This window comes from Daucus carota, chromosome 4 (genome assembly GCF_001625215.2).
Source record: "Daucus carota subsp. sativus chromosome 4, DH1 v3.0, whole genome shotgun sequence".
NCBI lineage: Eukaryota > Viridiplantae > Streptophyta > Magnoliopsida > Apiales > Apiaceae > Daucus > Daucus carota.
Window position 1 is genome coordinate 25,837,786 of NC_030384.2, and position 15,215 is coordinate 25,853,000.

A 15,215-nucleotide genomic window follows, 5' to 3' on the forward strand; every position below is an offset into this window, starting at 1 on the left:
GGTTGTTGCCGCGTAGATTTTGATCAGTTTCGTGTTTCTAGTTGCTTTCGTAGCAACTAAGCTAACATGCAGCACACGTTTGCTCTTAGACAAATCTAGCAACTCGCCTGTCGTCTCTGTATCGTTAAACTAATCATCTAATTTACTTGATTTCAATAATAAATACTCCCTCCGTTTCAAATTAGATGTCCATTTTCAAAAAATCACACAGTTTAAAAAAAGTAGTTGTTCACAAATTAATTGCATTAAATGAGCATAGTATGTGGTGTGAGATTGATCTAGAAAATATAAATAAGAGATATGTAGAGTAGAATTGACTTTGGAAATATAATTTTGCATTGAAAGTTGAATTGGACAAGTAATTTGAAAATAATATTTTTTTAAAAATGGACATGTTTAGTTTGTTGAAAGTGGACATGTAAATTGAAACAGAAGGAATACTTGCTAGTATGTTAATATTGACCTTCGAGATCTTTTACTTTCCTTTTTAGCGGCACCTGGATTACATTTTACAACTACGTGCCGGGTACTATTCAAGTTCATCGTCCAAGTACGAATGTTCCTCCTCCTAGAAAAAGCTTTATATTTGGACTTTTTAGATCTTAGTGTTCAAATTTCTACTTTTCTGCTTAGGCCAGTTGATTGTTCTGTTCGTCTATGTACCACAATCATCAGAAAAGCACCACAAGTAATGTAGTTCCAAATTTGTATCATTAATTATAAAATATATGAAAAGCACTGCAGCAGTTTTAAATCTTATACTCCCCGTCCCGATCATTTCTTTACAGTTTTTTTTAGGTATCTCATTCAATTCTTTACATTTCAAAACTTACCAAAAATAGTCAATGGATCCCTACATTTCTCCATTTTTCTTCTATTTTAACACTAATTTTACTCCACTATCTCTCTCTTAGAGCATCTCCAACGAGACCCTTAAATCACTTTTTAAAATATAATATTATATGTGGCTCTTAATGAGTTAAGATATTGAAAAAGATGGTAACTCCAATGCTCCTCTTTGTACCTGCTCCTTATTCATATTTTATTCATATAAATGAGAGAGAAAAATAAAAAGAAAGCAATGTTGGAGGAAAATTAATACTCCCTCCGTCCCAGCCAATTCTTTACGTTTGGTTTGGGCACGGAGGTTAAGAAATATGTATAAAGTAGTGGAGATTAGGAAGAAAAGTGGGTGAAGTGGTGGGACCCATCAATTTTTAATGAATAAAAGAGAGATAGTGGAGTAAAAGTAGTGTGAAAAGGGAGTAAAAGTGGTGTGAAAAAGGATGAAAAGTTGGGAAGTGGTGGGACCCATTTACTATTTTTGGTAAGTTTTGGAATGTAAAGAATTGGATAGGATATCCCAGAAAAGAAACGGTAAAGAACCTGGTGGGATGGAGGGACTATTATATTCATAAATAGAAGTTAAGAGCTACTAGTGTATAACACCATTATTACACATGTTGATGCAGCCTGCAGGGGACATGGCCATGCCTAGTACTTTCTTGTAAATGGACACATGCGAGGCGTCGTCCAAATCACCTGAAACTTCCTTTGTTTAGTGCAGAGGAGGTCCCTTCCATTACTTAGCAAGGTGGAAGAAAAGTCAAGGCATCTCATCTATTTTCTTCTGGTTCCCACCAAGTTGACCCTTCTTACGCGCTCATTCACGTAGCTTTGCTTGCTCAATGCTGACAACTGACGGCTATCCATATCCAACCATTCCTCCCACTTGTGACTTGTCTTCTTTCTATCTATAATACTCCTAGCTACTTAATCAATAAGAAACCATAACTCAATTCCCTCACTCAAAGGCTAATACTTAAATACCTTTATGTTCACGACGCGGATAATAGTAAGCACATACGTACGCGCACTTTTCGCAACTTATAAATACCCAACTCAAACACCAAATCACATTCATTCAGCCAACTCACAAAACAACATTCTAAACTTCCATTCCGAAAAACATTAAGTATCTGTTCTCCGAAAAACTCAGTTAAGTTATCAGTTCTCCCATAAACTCGAGTTAACGTAAATCGATTGATTAAGATGACGGTGAAGAGAAGCAGAGAAGACGAGGTTAGACAAGTTGAGTCGCTAGCCATGGCCAACTGTTTGATGCTTCTTTCACAGATGGAAAAACCCGAGAATCTTCCTGGTGGTCGCGTTTTCGAGTGCAAAACATGCAATCGGCAGTTCACGTCGTTCCAAGCGTTAGGCGGGCATCGGGCGAGTCACAAGAGGCCTAAGTTAATGGCAGGAGATCTTCTTCAACAAGTAGCTCTGAAGCCCAAGACGCACGAGTGCTCAATATGTGGAGTCGAGTTTGCTTTAGGCCAGGCGCTTGGTGGACACATGAGACGACACCGAGCCGAAATGGAGGCCAATTCCGCTAGTAAAAATACGGCTAGTGACACGACGATTAGCCACGAGACGGTTGTGAAAGAGGTGCCGGTTTTGAAGAAGAGTAATAGTAGTTGCAAGAGAGTGTGGGGCATGGACCTTAACTTGATGCCATATGATAGTTATTTGAAGCTGGGATGGTAGATTCTACCAGTTTGTGTATATTTTTTTTCTTCTATCTTCATTGTTAATTTAGGTAGGAAAAGGATTCTTTTGTTTGTTCATATGCTAGTTGCTCAGATTGGTTTTGTTCCACGTTAGTACTTGTAAATTTCATAACCTATATTCAGTACGAATAGATTGTTTTAGTTTATATCGCCCTGACTTTGTGTCCAGCGTCAGATACTAGGTGTTTGTCTTAACTTAAAACAAGTAACACAAGGAAAATTATACTTGGTTAGATCAGTAGAATACAAAACTGAAAAGCAAAAAGAGCCGGATTTGCAGTTTTGAAAGTCGACCTTCAAAATTAGAATTCTAGCCGCCACTTCTTCACTCTTCAACCTTCATCCTCTTTACTGATTATTCATCTTCGCTCTTCCATCTTCTCTCCTATTTATCAGTTTTATTAATAACGTCAAGATCTAACCCTTCTTGGGTGAGTTCTTTTTGAGTATCTTGTCATCAAGGTCGTACCCATTTTTTTTTTATGTATGTATTTGTTTTAATGTTTTTGTGCGTTTTGTTATTGGTATAAGTAACGTTTCAGAGAAGGACTTACATGGTATTTTGGGTGTTCAATAAGACTTGTATCAAAAATGACACGGTGGTGAATATCGCAAGAGCTCATCTTTCACGACATAAAATTGTTCATGTTTTGAGTCATTTGTTGATCCAATATCAGTTGACGTAACTAATAATTCTGAAGGCTATAGATGATACTTATGTAAAGGTCAATTGGGATGCTACGTTCACAACTGCTGTAGTTTGAATTGCTCGAGATTTGAATACCTTTTGGATTAGAGAATTTAAATATTTTTTGTGTAAAACGATCTGAAAACAAAATGAACATATGTTTAGCTATATTTTGTTTCCTAATCAAGTTGTAATTAATAGTTCAAGGGTTTTTCTCGGCCGAGTTTCATTTATTTATTAAATTCTTCGCTTTTTGTCAAAAAAACAACTAACACAAGTGGAAAATAATTTCAAATTCATAACTCCTTAAAGGGTAAAGAGAATCCCAAAATCAATGGTATGACTCAAATAATTCATAATATTAATACCTAATTAAAAAATAATACGGACTTAATTAAATATCGGATGAACATAAGAAATATGTAAATTTTGGATGATTTGGTGATTTGAATCTTGCATATTAAAAATAATAATTGATCATGTCATTATGATTAATATTATATAAATACAATATTATCATTATAAAATCAATACTTTACATCTTAAATTTGTATTAAAATCTTATCAGACTCTTCGTATTCTATACGGTTAAACTTTAAAAAACACTCATTAAATATAATTATAATTATAATTATAGGCCGCCCTAATAAAAATATATTTTATGATGACCTTTAGAAGAAGCCTTATTTGGTATGCTAAATGAAAATTTAGGACAAATATAAAAAATCCAACAATATCCTAGAAATTCTTTAAATTGCCGGGACATCTTTTGTCTACCTTATTTTTAAGGATTTCTTACTCAATTCTCAATTTAGTTTTAATAATAAAATATCATTTGTTTCCTCTCTTTTCACATTTCTTTACGAACTTACACTTCAAATATATTAATATTTTAATAATAAAATTTGTGGCTAAAGATTCTTGTTGGAGCGAATGTAAAAGATGATAAACTAAACTTCTAGGACACTATATTTTATAACATTTATTTGACAATCACTAGCATACTCTTAAAAACTTCAAATTCTAAAATATTACAAATTGTATTTTGAACATCATATGTATATATACACACATATGATAATGGCTTTAAACAATCGATTACAAGTGACATATTTTGAGGAGAAAATTGTTAGACGGTAAAAATGTAACATGAGTTTTTTTCCGCTAAAAAGACACATTAGTCTCGTACAATTTCATCAAAAATCTATGATTAATGTCATCTGACGAAAAAATCATTGATAATATGTTGTATTATATGTATGTTAGGGACCCATGCTCTTCTTGTATATATGGAAAAATATAATTAATTTAAGGAATTTTCATTAAAATATAATATTTTTTCTATATCATAACATTCTTAAAGTGATAAATTTAATATAATTATATCATATCATCATTTCAAAATTTGTTTCGTCATGGGCGTTAAAACCATTTATATTTTAGCGACATAAATATTAAATGTTGGCTGTTAAGGGCATCTTCAACGAGATCGCCTAAAATAATCAATTAAAATAATAAAAAATATTTGTTATGTAAAATTTGTTAAAGCTATAGGACACTACGTGCACTAGTTTTTTTTGTCACAACATACTTTCTCGTATAACTTATGTGCACTAGTTATATTGATTAACTATATTTCAAAAGTAGTATATTATTATTATTTTAAATTATTGTAAATAATATATATCACTTGAATATGATAATAAATATTGTAGATTATCTTACAGATCTCTAAAAGTTCGACAAGCCATAACAAACACCAGGGTTAACTAAAATCATAGATAAAAGAGATGTCACATTAAAATTGTTTATATATACTCTCTCGTCCTATTTATTTTTATACGATTTCCTTCTTGGAATGTTCCATCATTTCTATACATTTCGAAAATAGTAACTTTTAATAATATAAAGCACTATTACATCCACTATTTTCTTGCATTATCTCCATCTTATAATAATATACACACTATTACACCTATTACTTTCCTCCACTATCTTAAATCTATTATTAAATATAAACGAGTCTCACCACTTTACCCAATTTTCATTCATCTTACTTATTTTTATATTTTTTGTTGGTTTCGGTATCCAGATCCAATGTATATAATTAGTTGGGAGGGAGGGAGTATATAATTTCAATATTTTTTATTTATAATGTATATTAACTAATTTTAATCATCCTGACAAAAAAAAAGTAATTATAGTCAAAGGATGGGAAACGCTCTAAACTTAAGTCCCATATCTGATTCTGTCAAAAAATAAAAATAAAATAAGTCCCATATCTGACATAACTGGTGTGTCCAACTAAAAACTGTAGAACAACTATTCCTAAACATAAGGTATGTACTGCAAGACCGATTTGTTCCCACAAATTTTAATGATCGTACACATGCATGAATCTAGCTAACACCTTTTTGAATAATTCGACAAGAGTGTACGTGAAATCCGTGGGTGTTAAGTTGTATGCACGTGGTCCATTGTATATTACTCATACAGTAATTCCTTTGTTTAGTGAAGACTAAAATAAGCCCCTCCACTGCCACGACGGATTTAGATTAAGTGGCTCTTGTAAAAGTCCAAGCGATTTTCCCCTGTTTCTCACCAGCTTGACCCGTTACACGCTCCCTCACGTAGCCTTTGCTGACCAGTCTCCAACTCACTTTCACATCACAAATATATTATACCGGTAATCACATACGTCTTTCCCACTTGCCAATCCTTATAAATATGCAACACAAACACAGCATTCTACTCATTCTACCACACATTGCAACACATTTTACAATTTCCACTAAGATGGCAACGAAGAGAAGCAGAGACAATGAACAAGAGGCAGTAGCCATGGCCAACTACCTAATGATTCTTTCGGGTATCGGAAAATCGGATAATCTCCCGAGAGGCCGTGTGTTCGAATGCAAAACATGCAATCGGCAGTTCACATCATTCCAGGCCTTAGGAGGTCACTGCGCGAGTCACAAGAGGCCCAAGTTACTGGCAGGAGATCTTGTTAAACACGTAGCGGTGAAGCCAAAGACGCACGAGTGCTCGATTTGTGGAGTGGAGTTCGCGTTAGGCCAGGCGCTGGGAGGACACATGAGGCGCCACCGAGCAGAGATGGAGAGCCATTCGAGTAGTACTAATGCAAGTGATGCAACTGGGAGTCATGAAATGGTTGTGAAAGAGGTGCCTGTTTTGAAGAAGAGTAATAGTAGTTGTAAAAGGGTTTGGGGTCTGGATCTGAATTTGATGCCCTATGATAATTATCTCAAGTTAGGATGGTAGATACTTTAGTTTTTTACTTTGATTTACTATTGTTTCATTTTTCTTTCTGATAGATCTTCATTCTTCTTTTAGTTAGTGAAACGATTCTTTTATTTGTTCATGTACTTGGTTGCTGAGATTATTTTATCTGTATTGATCTTGGTATAAAGGTTCTTGTGTGAAATTGGTTTCATCATTTTGAAAGATTGTCATCTTTAATGATATCTTGTTTTTGTTATACTTTTTGCTCATTTGGACTATGGTCGATTGAGGATGAAAATCAAGAATAAGCCAAAATAAAAGAAAATCAAAATGAAAGGTGAAAAGAAAAATTAAAAAGATCAGGGTTGATGTAAAAATAAGAGAATATTTTTCTGTGGTCTTTACACCAAAATACTAAGGAAAATGCAACATTCACGGAATAAGTATGTGTTAACTTATGATGATTGGAATGTGCAAGTGTCTATGCATTAACAGCACCAGTTAAAAATTACCACCTCAATTGTCATGTCATTTTGTATAAAATATTGTATTTATTATAAAAATATAAATAAAATTTGCAAAATCTAAAAATTCTGAAACCGACAATAAAAAAATATGTTGAACGGTTTGAACACGGATTCAATGAGGTTGGCTGCAAAGTGTTTTTGTGGATTATTTTGTTACAGGTTTTAGTTGTTGTTTCCGTGCTTTCTCTGTATGGTTTTGTATGCAAAAAATCAACTGCATCAAGTACAGGGGTAATAGGGGGTTATAAACTGAAATTGCAGCTGTTAACCCCTTAATCACCTCACGGTAACATGGTTTTTTAACGGAATAGTGTGCGGTCGAATTTACTAATTGGCCAAAGTGTAGGGTTACAAAGTGCTCTAATAATTAACCCATTCAAGCCGCGTGTATTTTAAGAAGTATATAAGTTTCTAGGAAATCAGGCCATGCAAGCAAATATGAAACTCTGCAACTGCAAGTATTTTCGCAAGTGCTGTTGTACAAATTGCAGGGAAGATGCAGTGCACATAAGTTGTGTGTAGAGATTCTAGAGAAGGTGAAAGGAGAGTCTTCAAGGGCTAAAACGTGTTGTGCGAAAGTCATTTTTTCAAAGTCTTTGCTACTAGGGTCTATATGCTTTGCACGGACAAAATTGATGTTGAAGCAGCCAAAAAAGCAAAGTTCGTTCTTACCTTCCCAGGTATTGAACATTTGTACTTCAGTTTTTCCTCAACTCCGGAAATTTACTAAAAGATTTTAAATTAAGATAATTAAATTTGTTGAATTTTTGAGACTTCATGTTTTGATTATATTCTAGAATTAGTATGTTATTATTATTTTACGTTGTTACAACTGAAATATATCAATATGATAATAAATGGGGTGAAATTTTCCTTCACAGTGTTCAGGATATCTAACATCACAAAGGTTAGCTAAAATCTTCATCCTCCATGAAAGTTCAGCCCAAACAATTTATCATATGATGAATTTTGGATACAGCAATATTTATGCAGTTAACTTTTAATTCATTCGTAGTCAGCTAGATAAGTACTTATCTTTGTCGGCAACAATCCACATATGGCTAGATAAGTGCAATCCACATATGGCTAGATAAGTGCTTAGACAAATTAGAGATATGAAATGTTTAACATGCATGTTGGTTCAATTAGACAGGCAAAAAAATAACGAAAGGTATTCCTCTGTTCTAATTATGAAGAGCTCAATATATAAGTGTTAAGCCGTTAACTGTAGCTTCAAGGCTGAAGGGCACAGCTAGGGACTTTCTGGTGCGCAGTAGCTTCAAACCAGAAATTTGTTTATGATGTCGTATTAGTAGAGAAGTAGTACTAACTTTTTGTAGCTTCAAACCCGAAGTTTGTTTATGATGTCGCGGCTTCTGCACATAGCTTCAAGTGGCTCGAGTTTAGGCATAGTAAGTCCTCTTCCTTCGGCCAAATCAACCTCCTTCACATTAGTTCTCTTCCACTCAAAACATTGTATTAACGAGGCTAAAGCCAAGCCAACTACACGTTGGGCAAGTCCAGATCCAGGGCAAGACCTTCTGCCCATACCAAATGGCATCAACTTATATGGCTCAGATATTCCACTTTCAAACCTCTCTGGCTTAAAACTTAAAGGATCATCCCACACCTTTGCATCCCTGTGAATGGACCATGCATTGACCAATAAGATGGCGCCTCGTGGCACATCATATCCCTCAATTTTGCAATCAGCTGATGACTCATGAGGCACCAACAATGGTGCTGCAGGATATACACGGAAAGTCTCTGAAATAATATTTCCTAGATAAGGCAATTTAGATAAATCTGATTCCTCCACCAAGCGGTCAAGTCCAAGAGCACTGTCTATTTCATCTCTCGCTTTCCTGAACGCATAAGGATTATTGAGCAAAAGAGACATCGCCCATTCAATTGTAACGACTGATGTGTCTGTTCCGGCAAGTATCATAACCTGCATCAGTAAATCCTCTTTGAAATCACATCTAACAATTCATATGGCCAGGATGACAACAGAGGATAAGCCCTTACCATCAGGGCTATCCAATTGCGCTCATTTATCCCCTTAACTTACTTTTGCAATTGAATTTAAATGTCTTTCTAGCTTATATCTTTTTATGAACTTGAGATAACATGCGAAAAACTAACTTGTAAGTTACCAGTTATGCTAATAAGTTATCTTGTTTACAAAGTTTTGTATTAATATGGCGAGTGTTAAATGCTAGAATAATTTAGAGTAACTACAACTATTTCTCATATGTTGACTAATAAATTTTTTTTCTAAAAGCTTCAAGGAAGATCCTGTTACTGATTATATGTACCATAGTTACAAGGAAACGGGTACGCCGCCACGTATCCCGAACCAGTTCGTTCGACCCGGAACACGGGTCGTATCCGACCCAGATCGCCATAATTCGCGTCCGGTTCGTCAATTCCGGCGATCCACACAAACTCCGACAACCAAGTCTTTTAGAACAAAAAGAAAAAGATGAAGAATAACAGAGAGAGCGGGTACACTGTCACAAGAAGACACATAGTTCAGATGTAACATCAGATGATACTGGCTTTTCGTTTGATGTGTTTGTACGCATAGAAGAAGAAGAAGAAAAGGAGCGAAGAAGAAAAAAAGCGGTGTGCTGTGTGTGTATATCTGTATGTATACGTAACACAATGGGCCACCAATCCATACATGTGTTTGGGCTTTCAATCTCCAAGCCCAACCGCAAATATATGAAGTTTAGAGGGATGTATTGGATTGGGATTTTAAAGCATTTTTTTTTTGCATTCATGAAATCCGAGGGTATTCGATTGGGATTGTTTAAAATCCATTAAAATCTTGAGGTATTCAATTAGGATTTTAAACTATGCTACAAAATCTAGTGGTATTCAATTGAGATTATAAATTATGCTTTAAAATCCGATGATATTCAATTGAGATTGTTTAAAATCCATTAAAATCTGATGGTATTCAAATGTTGATGGATTTTTTTTTCATTTCATAAAATGATGGATTTTGTGGCATTCTTCAGTGTATTTTAAGTTATTTGAAATCCCACCAAATTCAATGGGATTTTGAAGCATTGTACCTAAATTCTATCAACTCTGCGACATTTCATCAAGAATCCGCAAAAAATTAAAATCCCATACAATCCATTAAAATCCATAGACTAAAAACAATGCATTAAAATCCCAATCGAATACACCCTCGTAAGTGAAAAATTATTAGTGAGCACTAAGGAAGGAAATAGTGCAGAAATAATTTAAAAACAAACACGCGACAACTGACAATTAATTTAAAACCAAAAAATATATATGCTAAAATGCTTGTACGGGTCAAAATAAACCAAATTCACGATAACTCAATAAATGAGACAAATTAAGCCCTCAATTAGAGCACGATTAACAAAACTTGAACTCTCAATTAAGAGACAATTAAGCCTCAATTAAGGCACAAATTAAGAGACGATTAATGCTCTCAATTAAGAGCAAGTCCAACAGTGTCCTGGTTGGAGCCCTAAATATAATATAAAAAATTATGTCCTAGTAGTATAGGACATATTCTACTAACTTCAACTCCAACAATGTGCCTTATTTTCACTATATGTTTAATATTTTATTATTAAAAGTTCACTTTCATCATTAAAAAATAATATAAAGTAGAGAGAGAAAGAGAGTGTTGGTAAGAATTTATTATAAAATATGGGATAGGGTAAGGAGAGGGTGCCTCAAAAATAGGGCTTGAATGGGTTGTCTTAGTGATATAGGGCATCACTAGACATTGTTGGATCAAGTTTTTTCATTAAATGCCCTATATTATGACTTAAGACACTAAATAGGGCAACTATTGGACTTGCTCTAAGGCATAATTAACGCTTTCCATTCTGAAACCGACTGATCCCGGAACAACGGTCGTCACCGTCATCGTCTTCGGACACCGCCGCGGTCCTAGCTCTCCAGCACGAGACTGAGCCAACACCCGATATCATAACACAAATCAATCTCCGTCATTGAATAAAAATCCGCCGGCCTACATTCATCTGATGACAACATAAATTGAAAAGCGAGCCGCTGATGAAGGTAAAAGAGTGTTGGTTGGGAGGAAACAACGAAAGGAGGGAGGGCGGAGTGTCGTCCGGCATTTCACGCCAGCAACCGCTGGGAGAAAGGGAGAAGGCAGCAACGAGGGGAGAAAGAGAGGAGAGAGGAGGGTCGCGTGTGTTCTGGGGTCGTGTGTGTGTGTTGAGTTTGTTTATGGTGGTAGGAAGGTCGGGATCGGCGGAGACGCCGCCAGGCGGAGGGCAAGTAAACCCACTTATTTACAAATTCTTAAATATAAAAAGATTTATGATTTGATGTCAGAGTTTGGACACATTTGTTCACGGTAATTCTTGTTTCACACGTCGTCCATTGTTTTGATTATTTTGGTTGGGACGATATTTATTCTAGCATTTAAGCCGCATGTATTTTTAAAAGTATATAAGTTTCTAGAAAATCAGGCCATGCAAGCAAATATAAAACTCTGCAAGTATTTTCACTTGTGCTGTTGTAGAAATTGCAGGGGAGATGCAGTGCACATAAGTTGTGTGCAGAGATTCTAGAGAAGGTGAAAGGAGACTCTTCAAGGGCTAAAACGTGTTGTGCGAAAGTCATTGTTTCAAAGTCTTTGCTTCTATATGCTTAATTGCACGGACGAAATTGATATTGACACACTCAAAAAGGCAAATCTCGTTCTTACCTTTTCAGGTATTGTACCTCTGTACTTCAGTTTTTTCTCAACTCCGGAAATTTACTAAAAGATTTGGAATAAATAAATTCTTTGAATTTTTGAGACACAATGTTTCGATTATATTTTAAAGTTAGCACGCTATTATTGTTTTATGTTGTTATAAATGAAATATATATCAATATGATAATAAATGGTATGAAATTTTCTTGCACGTCTTCAAGATATCACCATCGCGAAGGTTAGCTAAAATCTGCATCCTGGATAAAAGTTCAGCCCAAACAATTTATCATACGATGAATTTTGGATATAACAATTGTTGAGCCATTAAAATGGAGGCTCTCTTCTCTCATTTTCCAACCCCTCTTCTCCTCAGATATGAGCTTTGTATATATAGCCCTGTCGTGCGTGTGATCTCTTCTGCATCTACTTGTTTTGGGCTTTCCTTGGGCTTTTGTGGTTTTGGGCTGGAGGTCCAAAGGTGATCGGGGCTTGAGGCCCAACAACAATATTTATGCTGTTACCTTTTTATTTATTCGCAGTCGGCTAGATAAGTATATCTTCGTCAGTTGGCAACAACTTAAAGATAAGATAAGCGTTTAGAGCATCTCCAACGGTGTTGGCTATAATCGTTGGCTAAATTGGACATATTATGTAAAATTTGCCGAACCTGTAAGACATTTTGCTTCAATGGTACTGGCTATATTAGTTGGCTACAATTTAAAAATAGTATGTTATTAATATTTTAAATTGTTAAAATAGAATATATCAATTCAATATGGTAATAAATGATGTACAATCTTCTTACAGACATGTAGAGCTTCGACAAATTTAGCCATCCATAGGAGGTTGGCTAAATTTATAGACAACAGCTTAGCATGGTTGGAGTTGAGTTTTTGGACCTGTTGGCTAAATTTTTTTATTTTAAGTATGACAACTCACCTTTTAGCTAAGAGATTTAGATAGTTGGAGATGCTCTTACACAAATTAGAGCTATGAAATCTTTAACATGCATGTTGGTTCAATTAAACAGGCAAAAAAAAAAAACGAAAGGTATTCCTCTGTTCTAATTTATGAAGAGCTCAATGAGTGTTAAGCCGTTAACTTTACCTTCAACCAGTACTTATTAGCTCTTTTTAAGTTACTACATATTCTGGGGGACGGGGGTAACCCAGGTTACAGGCATATCGGTAACGTGAAGGCTGAGGGGCAATGGTAGGAACTTTCTGGTGCATGAGTAGTACTCCTACTTCTTTGTAGCTTCAAGCCAGAACTTTGTTTATGATATCGCGGCTTCTGCACATGGCTTCAAGTGGCTCGAGTTTAGGCATAGTAAGTCCTCTTCCTTCGGCCAAATCAACCTCCTTCTCGCTAATTCTCTTCCACTCAAAACATTGTATCAACGAGGCTAAAGCCAAGCCAACGACACGTTGGGCGAGTCCAGAACCAGGGCAAGACCTTCTGCCCATACCAAATGGCATCAACTTATATGGCTCAGCTGATATTCCACTTTCAAACCTCTCTGGCTTAAAACTTAAAGGATCATCCCACACCTTTGCATCCCTGTGAATGGACCATGCATTGACCAATAAGATGGTGCCTTGTGGCACATCATATCCCTCAATTTTGCAATCAGCTGATGACTCATGGGGGCACTAACAATGGTGATGCAGGATATAAACGGAAAGTCTCTGAAATAATATATTCTAGATAAGGCAATTTAGATAAATCTGATTCATCCACCAAGTGGTCAAGTCCAAGAACACTATCTATTTCATCTCTAGCTTTCCTTAACGCATAAGGATTATTGAGCAAAAGAGACATCGCCCATTCAATTGTAACTACTGATGTGTCTGTTCCAGCAAGTATCATAACCTGCATCAGTAAATCCTCTTTGAAATCATATCTAACAATTCATATGGCCAGGACCTGGGGACAGCAGAGGATAAGCCCTTATCACCAGAGCTATCCAATCGCGCTCATTATTCCCTTAATTTACTTATGCTATTGAATTTAAATGTCTTTCTAGCTTATATCTTTTTATGAACTTGACTAGCAGTTCAGTTGAGATAACATGCGAAAAACATTAACTTGTAGGTTACCAGTTATGCTAATATGTTATCTTGATTAAAAAGTTTTGTATTAATTCGACGAGTGTTAAATGCTAGAATAATTTGGAGTAACTACAACTATTTATCATATGTTGACTAATCAAGAAAAATTTAGAGTAAGCGATACTTACTGTCATAAGGCCCTTGATGATGGTATCAGAGTAGTAATGAGGTTCTGATTTCTGTAGTGACAGGACAGCAAATGGTCCACCATGGAATTTTTACTCTGACCACGACGATGCTTATAGATGATATCTTCCAAAATCTTGTCCTTCTTTCTGCTCAGAGCCTCAACACCTTTCTCATAACCATCATAGTCAATCCTCCACCTCAACAGAGGCACAAAGTCCGCAGCATGTGAAACTCCTCCTTGTGAAAGCACCTTCAATAAAATTTCTCTTGAATACCTTATTTCTGCATGATGATCCTCATCCTCACAAAAATACTTTTCTCCTCCAATCATCCTCGTTATGATATTAAATGTCAACTCCTTCAAGTAAGATTTTATCTCCACTCTTGCAAACTCATTTTGTGAGTTTTTTGACAATCTTCGTAGAAGTTGGTTGACTTCATCACGACGAATAAATAGAAACGTATTTAGTCGAGTGGTTGAAAATATTTCTAGTGTAGCAAGCTTCCGGAGATTTCTCCAGTGGTCACCATAAGGGGACTGGACCATAGTTGTGTAATTGTAGCCTATGTGCTTTCCCATAATTAGGCGAGGGCGGTTTGCTAGAATTATGTCATTTTTAGTGAAACATTCTTCAGCAGTAGAGGGGGATGACACAACAACTAGAAGGCGTGATCCAAAATGGAGTGAAATAATCGGCCCATTCTTAGAGAGGTCATGGAAGGTTCTATGGAGCAAGGGCTTGCCTTTGAGGAGGTAGAGGTGGCCTAATAATGGAAATTTTGGTTTCGGGCTTGGTGGTAAACGATATGTTTTTGATTTAAAATGAGATTTTGCTGCAAGAAGAATGAACAAAAGGGGGAGAGATGCATATAATAAAAGTTGCAAATTCGCTTCCATAATATAGCTTGGAGTAAGCTTGGATACTTTTAGGTATAGTATGAGATATTGATATCTTCATATATAAATATATCAACATAGATGAAACTAGGCGTAAAACCGGTTAAACCAGGAACCTGTTAGAGAATGGCCCTTTCCAGGATCTTATATTCTAAGATTCCCCCTCACTCGAGAGCCCATCGAAGAGTGGATCACGGGCGCTCATCTTTGGAGCATTAATTTGCCATTCGTGCCACTATAAATTGTGAGAATATTGGGGGTGGCAGGGATCGATCTTATATTCTAAGATTCCCCCTCACTCGAGAGCCCATCGAAGAGTGGAT

General features: G+C 35.7%; 2 protein-coding genes and 1 pseudogene across 2 annotated transcripts; 1 reads left to right on the plus strand and 2 right to left on the minus strand.

The window, feature by feature from the left end:
• Nucleotides 1–1,823: 1,823 nt before the first annotated feature.
• Nucleotides 1,824–6,744, plus strand: LOC108217787 (zinc finger protein ZAT1). The gene is made up of 2 exons (XM_017390678.2): nucleotides 1,824–2,547; nucleotides 5,896–6,744. Exons 1-2 carry the CDS (start codon nucleotides 2,053–2,055, stop codon nucleotides 6,541–6,543), a joined length of 1,143 nt encoding a protein of 380 aa, XP_017246167.2. The 5' UTR covers nucleotides 1,824–2,052; the 3' UTR covers nucleotides 6,544–6,744.
• A 1,180-nt stretch (nucleotides 6,745–7,924) lies between these two features.
• Nucleotides 7,925–9,003, minus strand: LOC135151985 (cytochrome P450 81Q32-like). The gene has a single exon (XM_064091271.1). The coding sequence runs from the start codon at nucleotides 8,986–8,988 to the stop codon at nucleotides 8,374–8,376; it is 615 nt and encodes a 204-aa protein (XP_063947341.1). The 5' UTR covers nucleotides 8,989–9,003; the 3' UTR covers nucleotides 7,925–8,373.
• Nucleotides 9,004–12,946: 3,943 nt separating this feature from the next.
• Nucleotides 12,947–14,961, minus strand: LOC108217085 (cytochrome P450 81Q32-like; annotated as a pseudogene).
• Nucleotides 14,962–15,215: the final 254 nt, after the last annotated feature.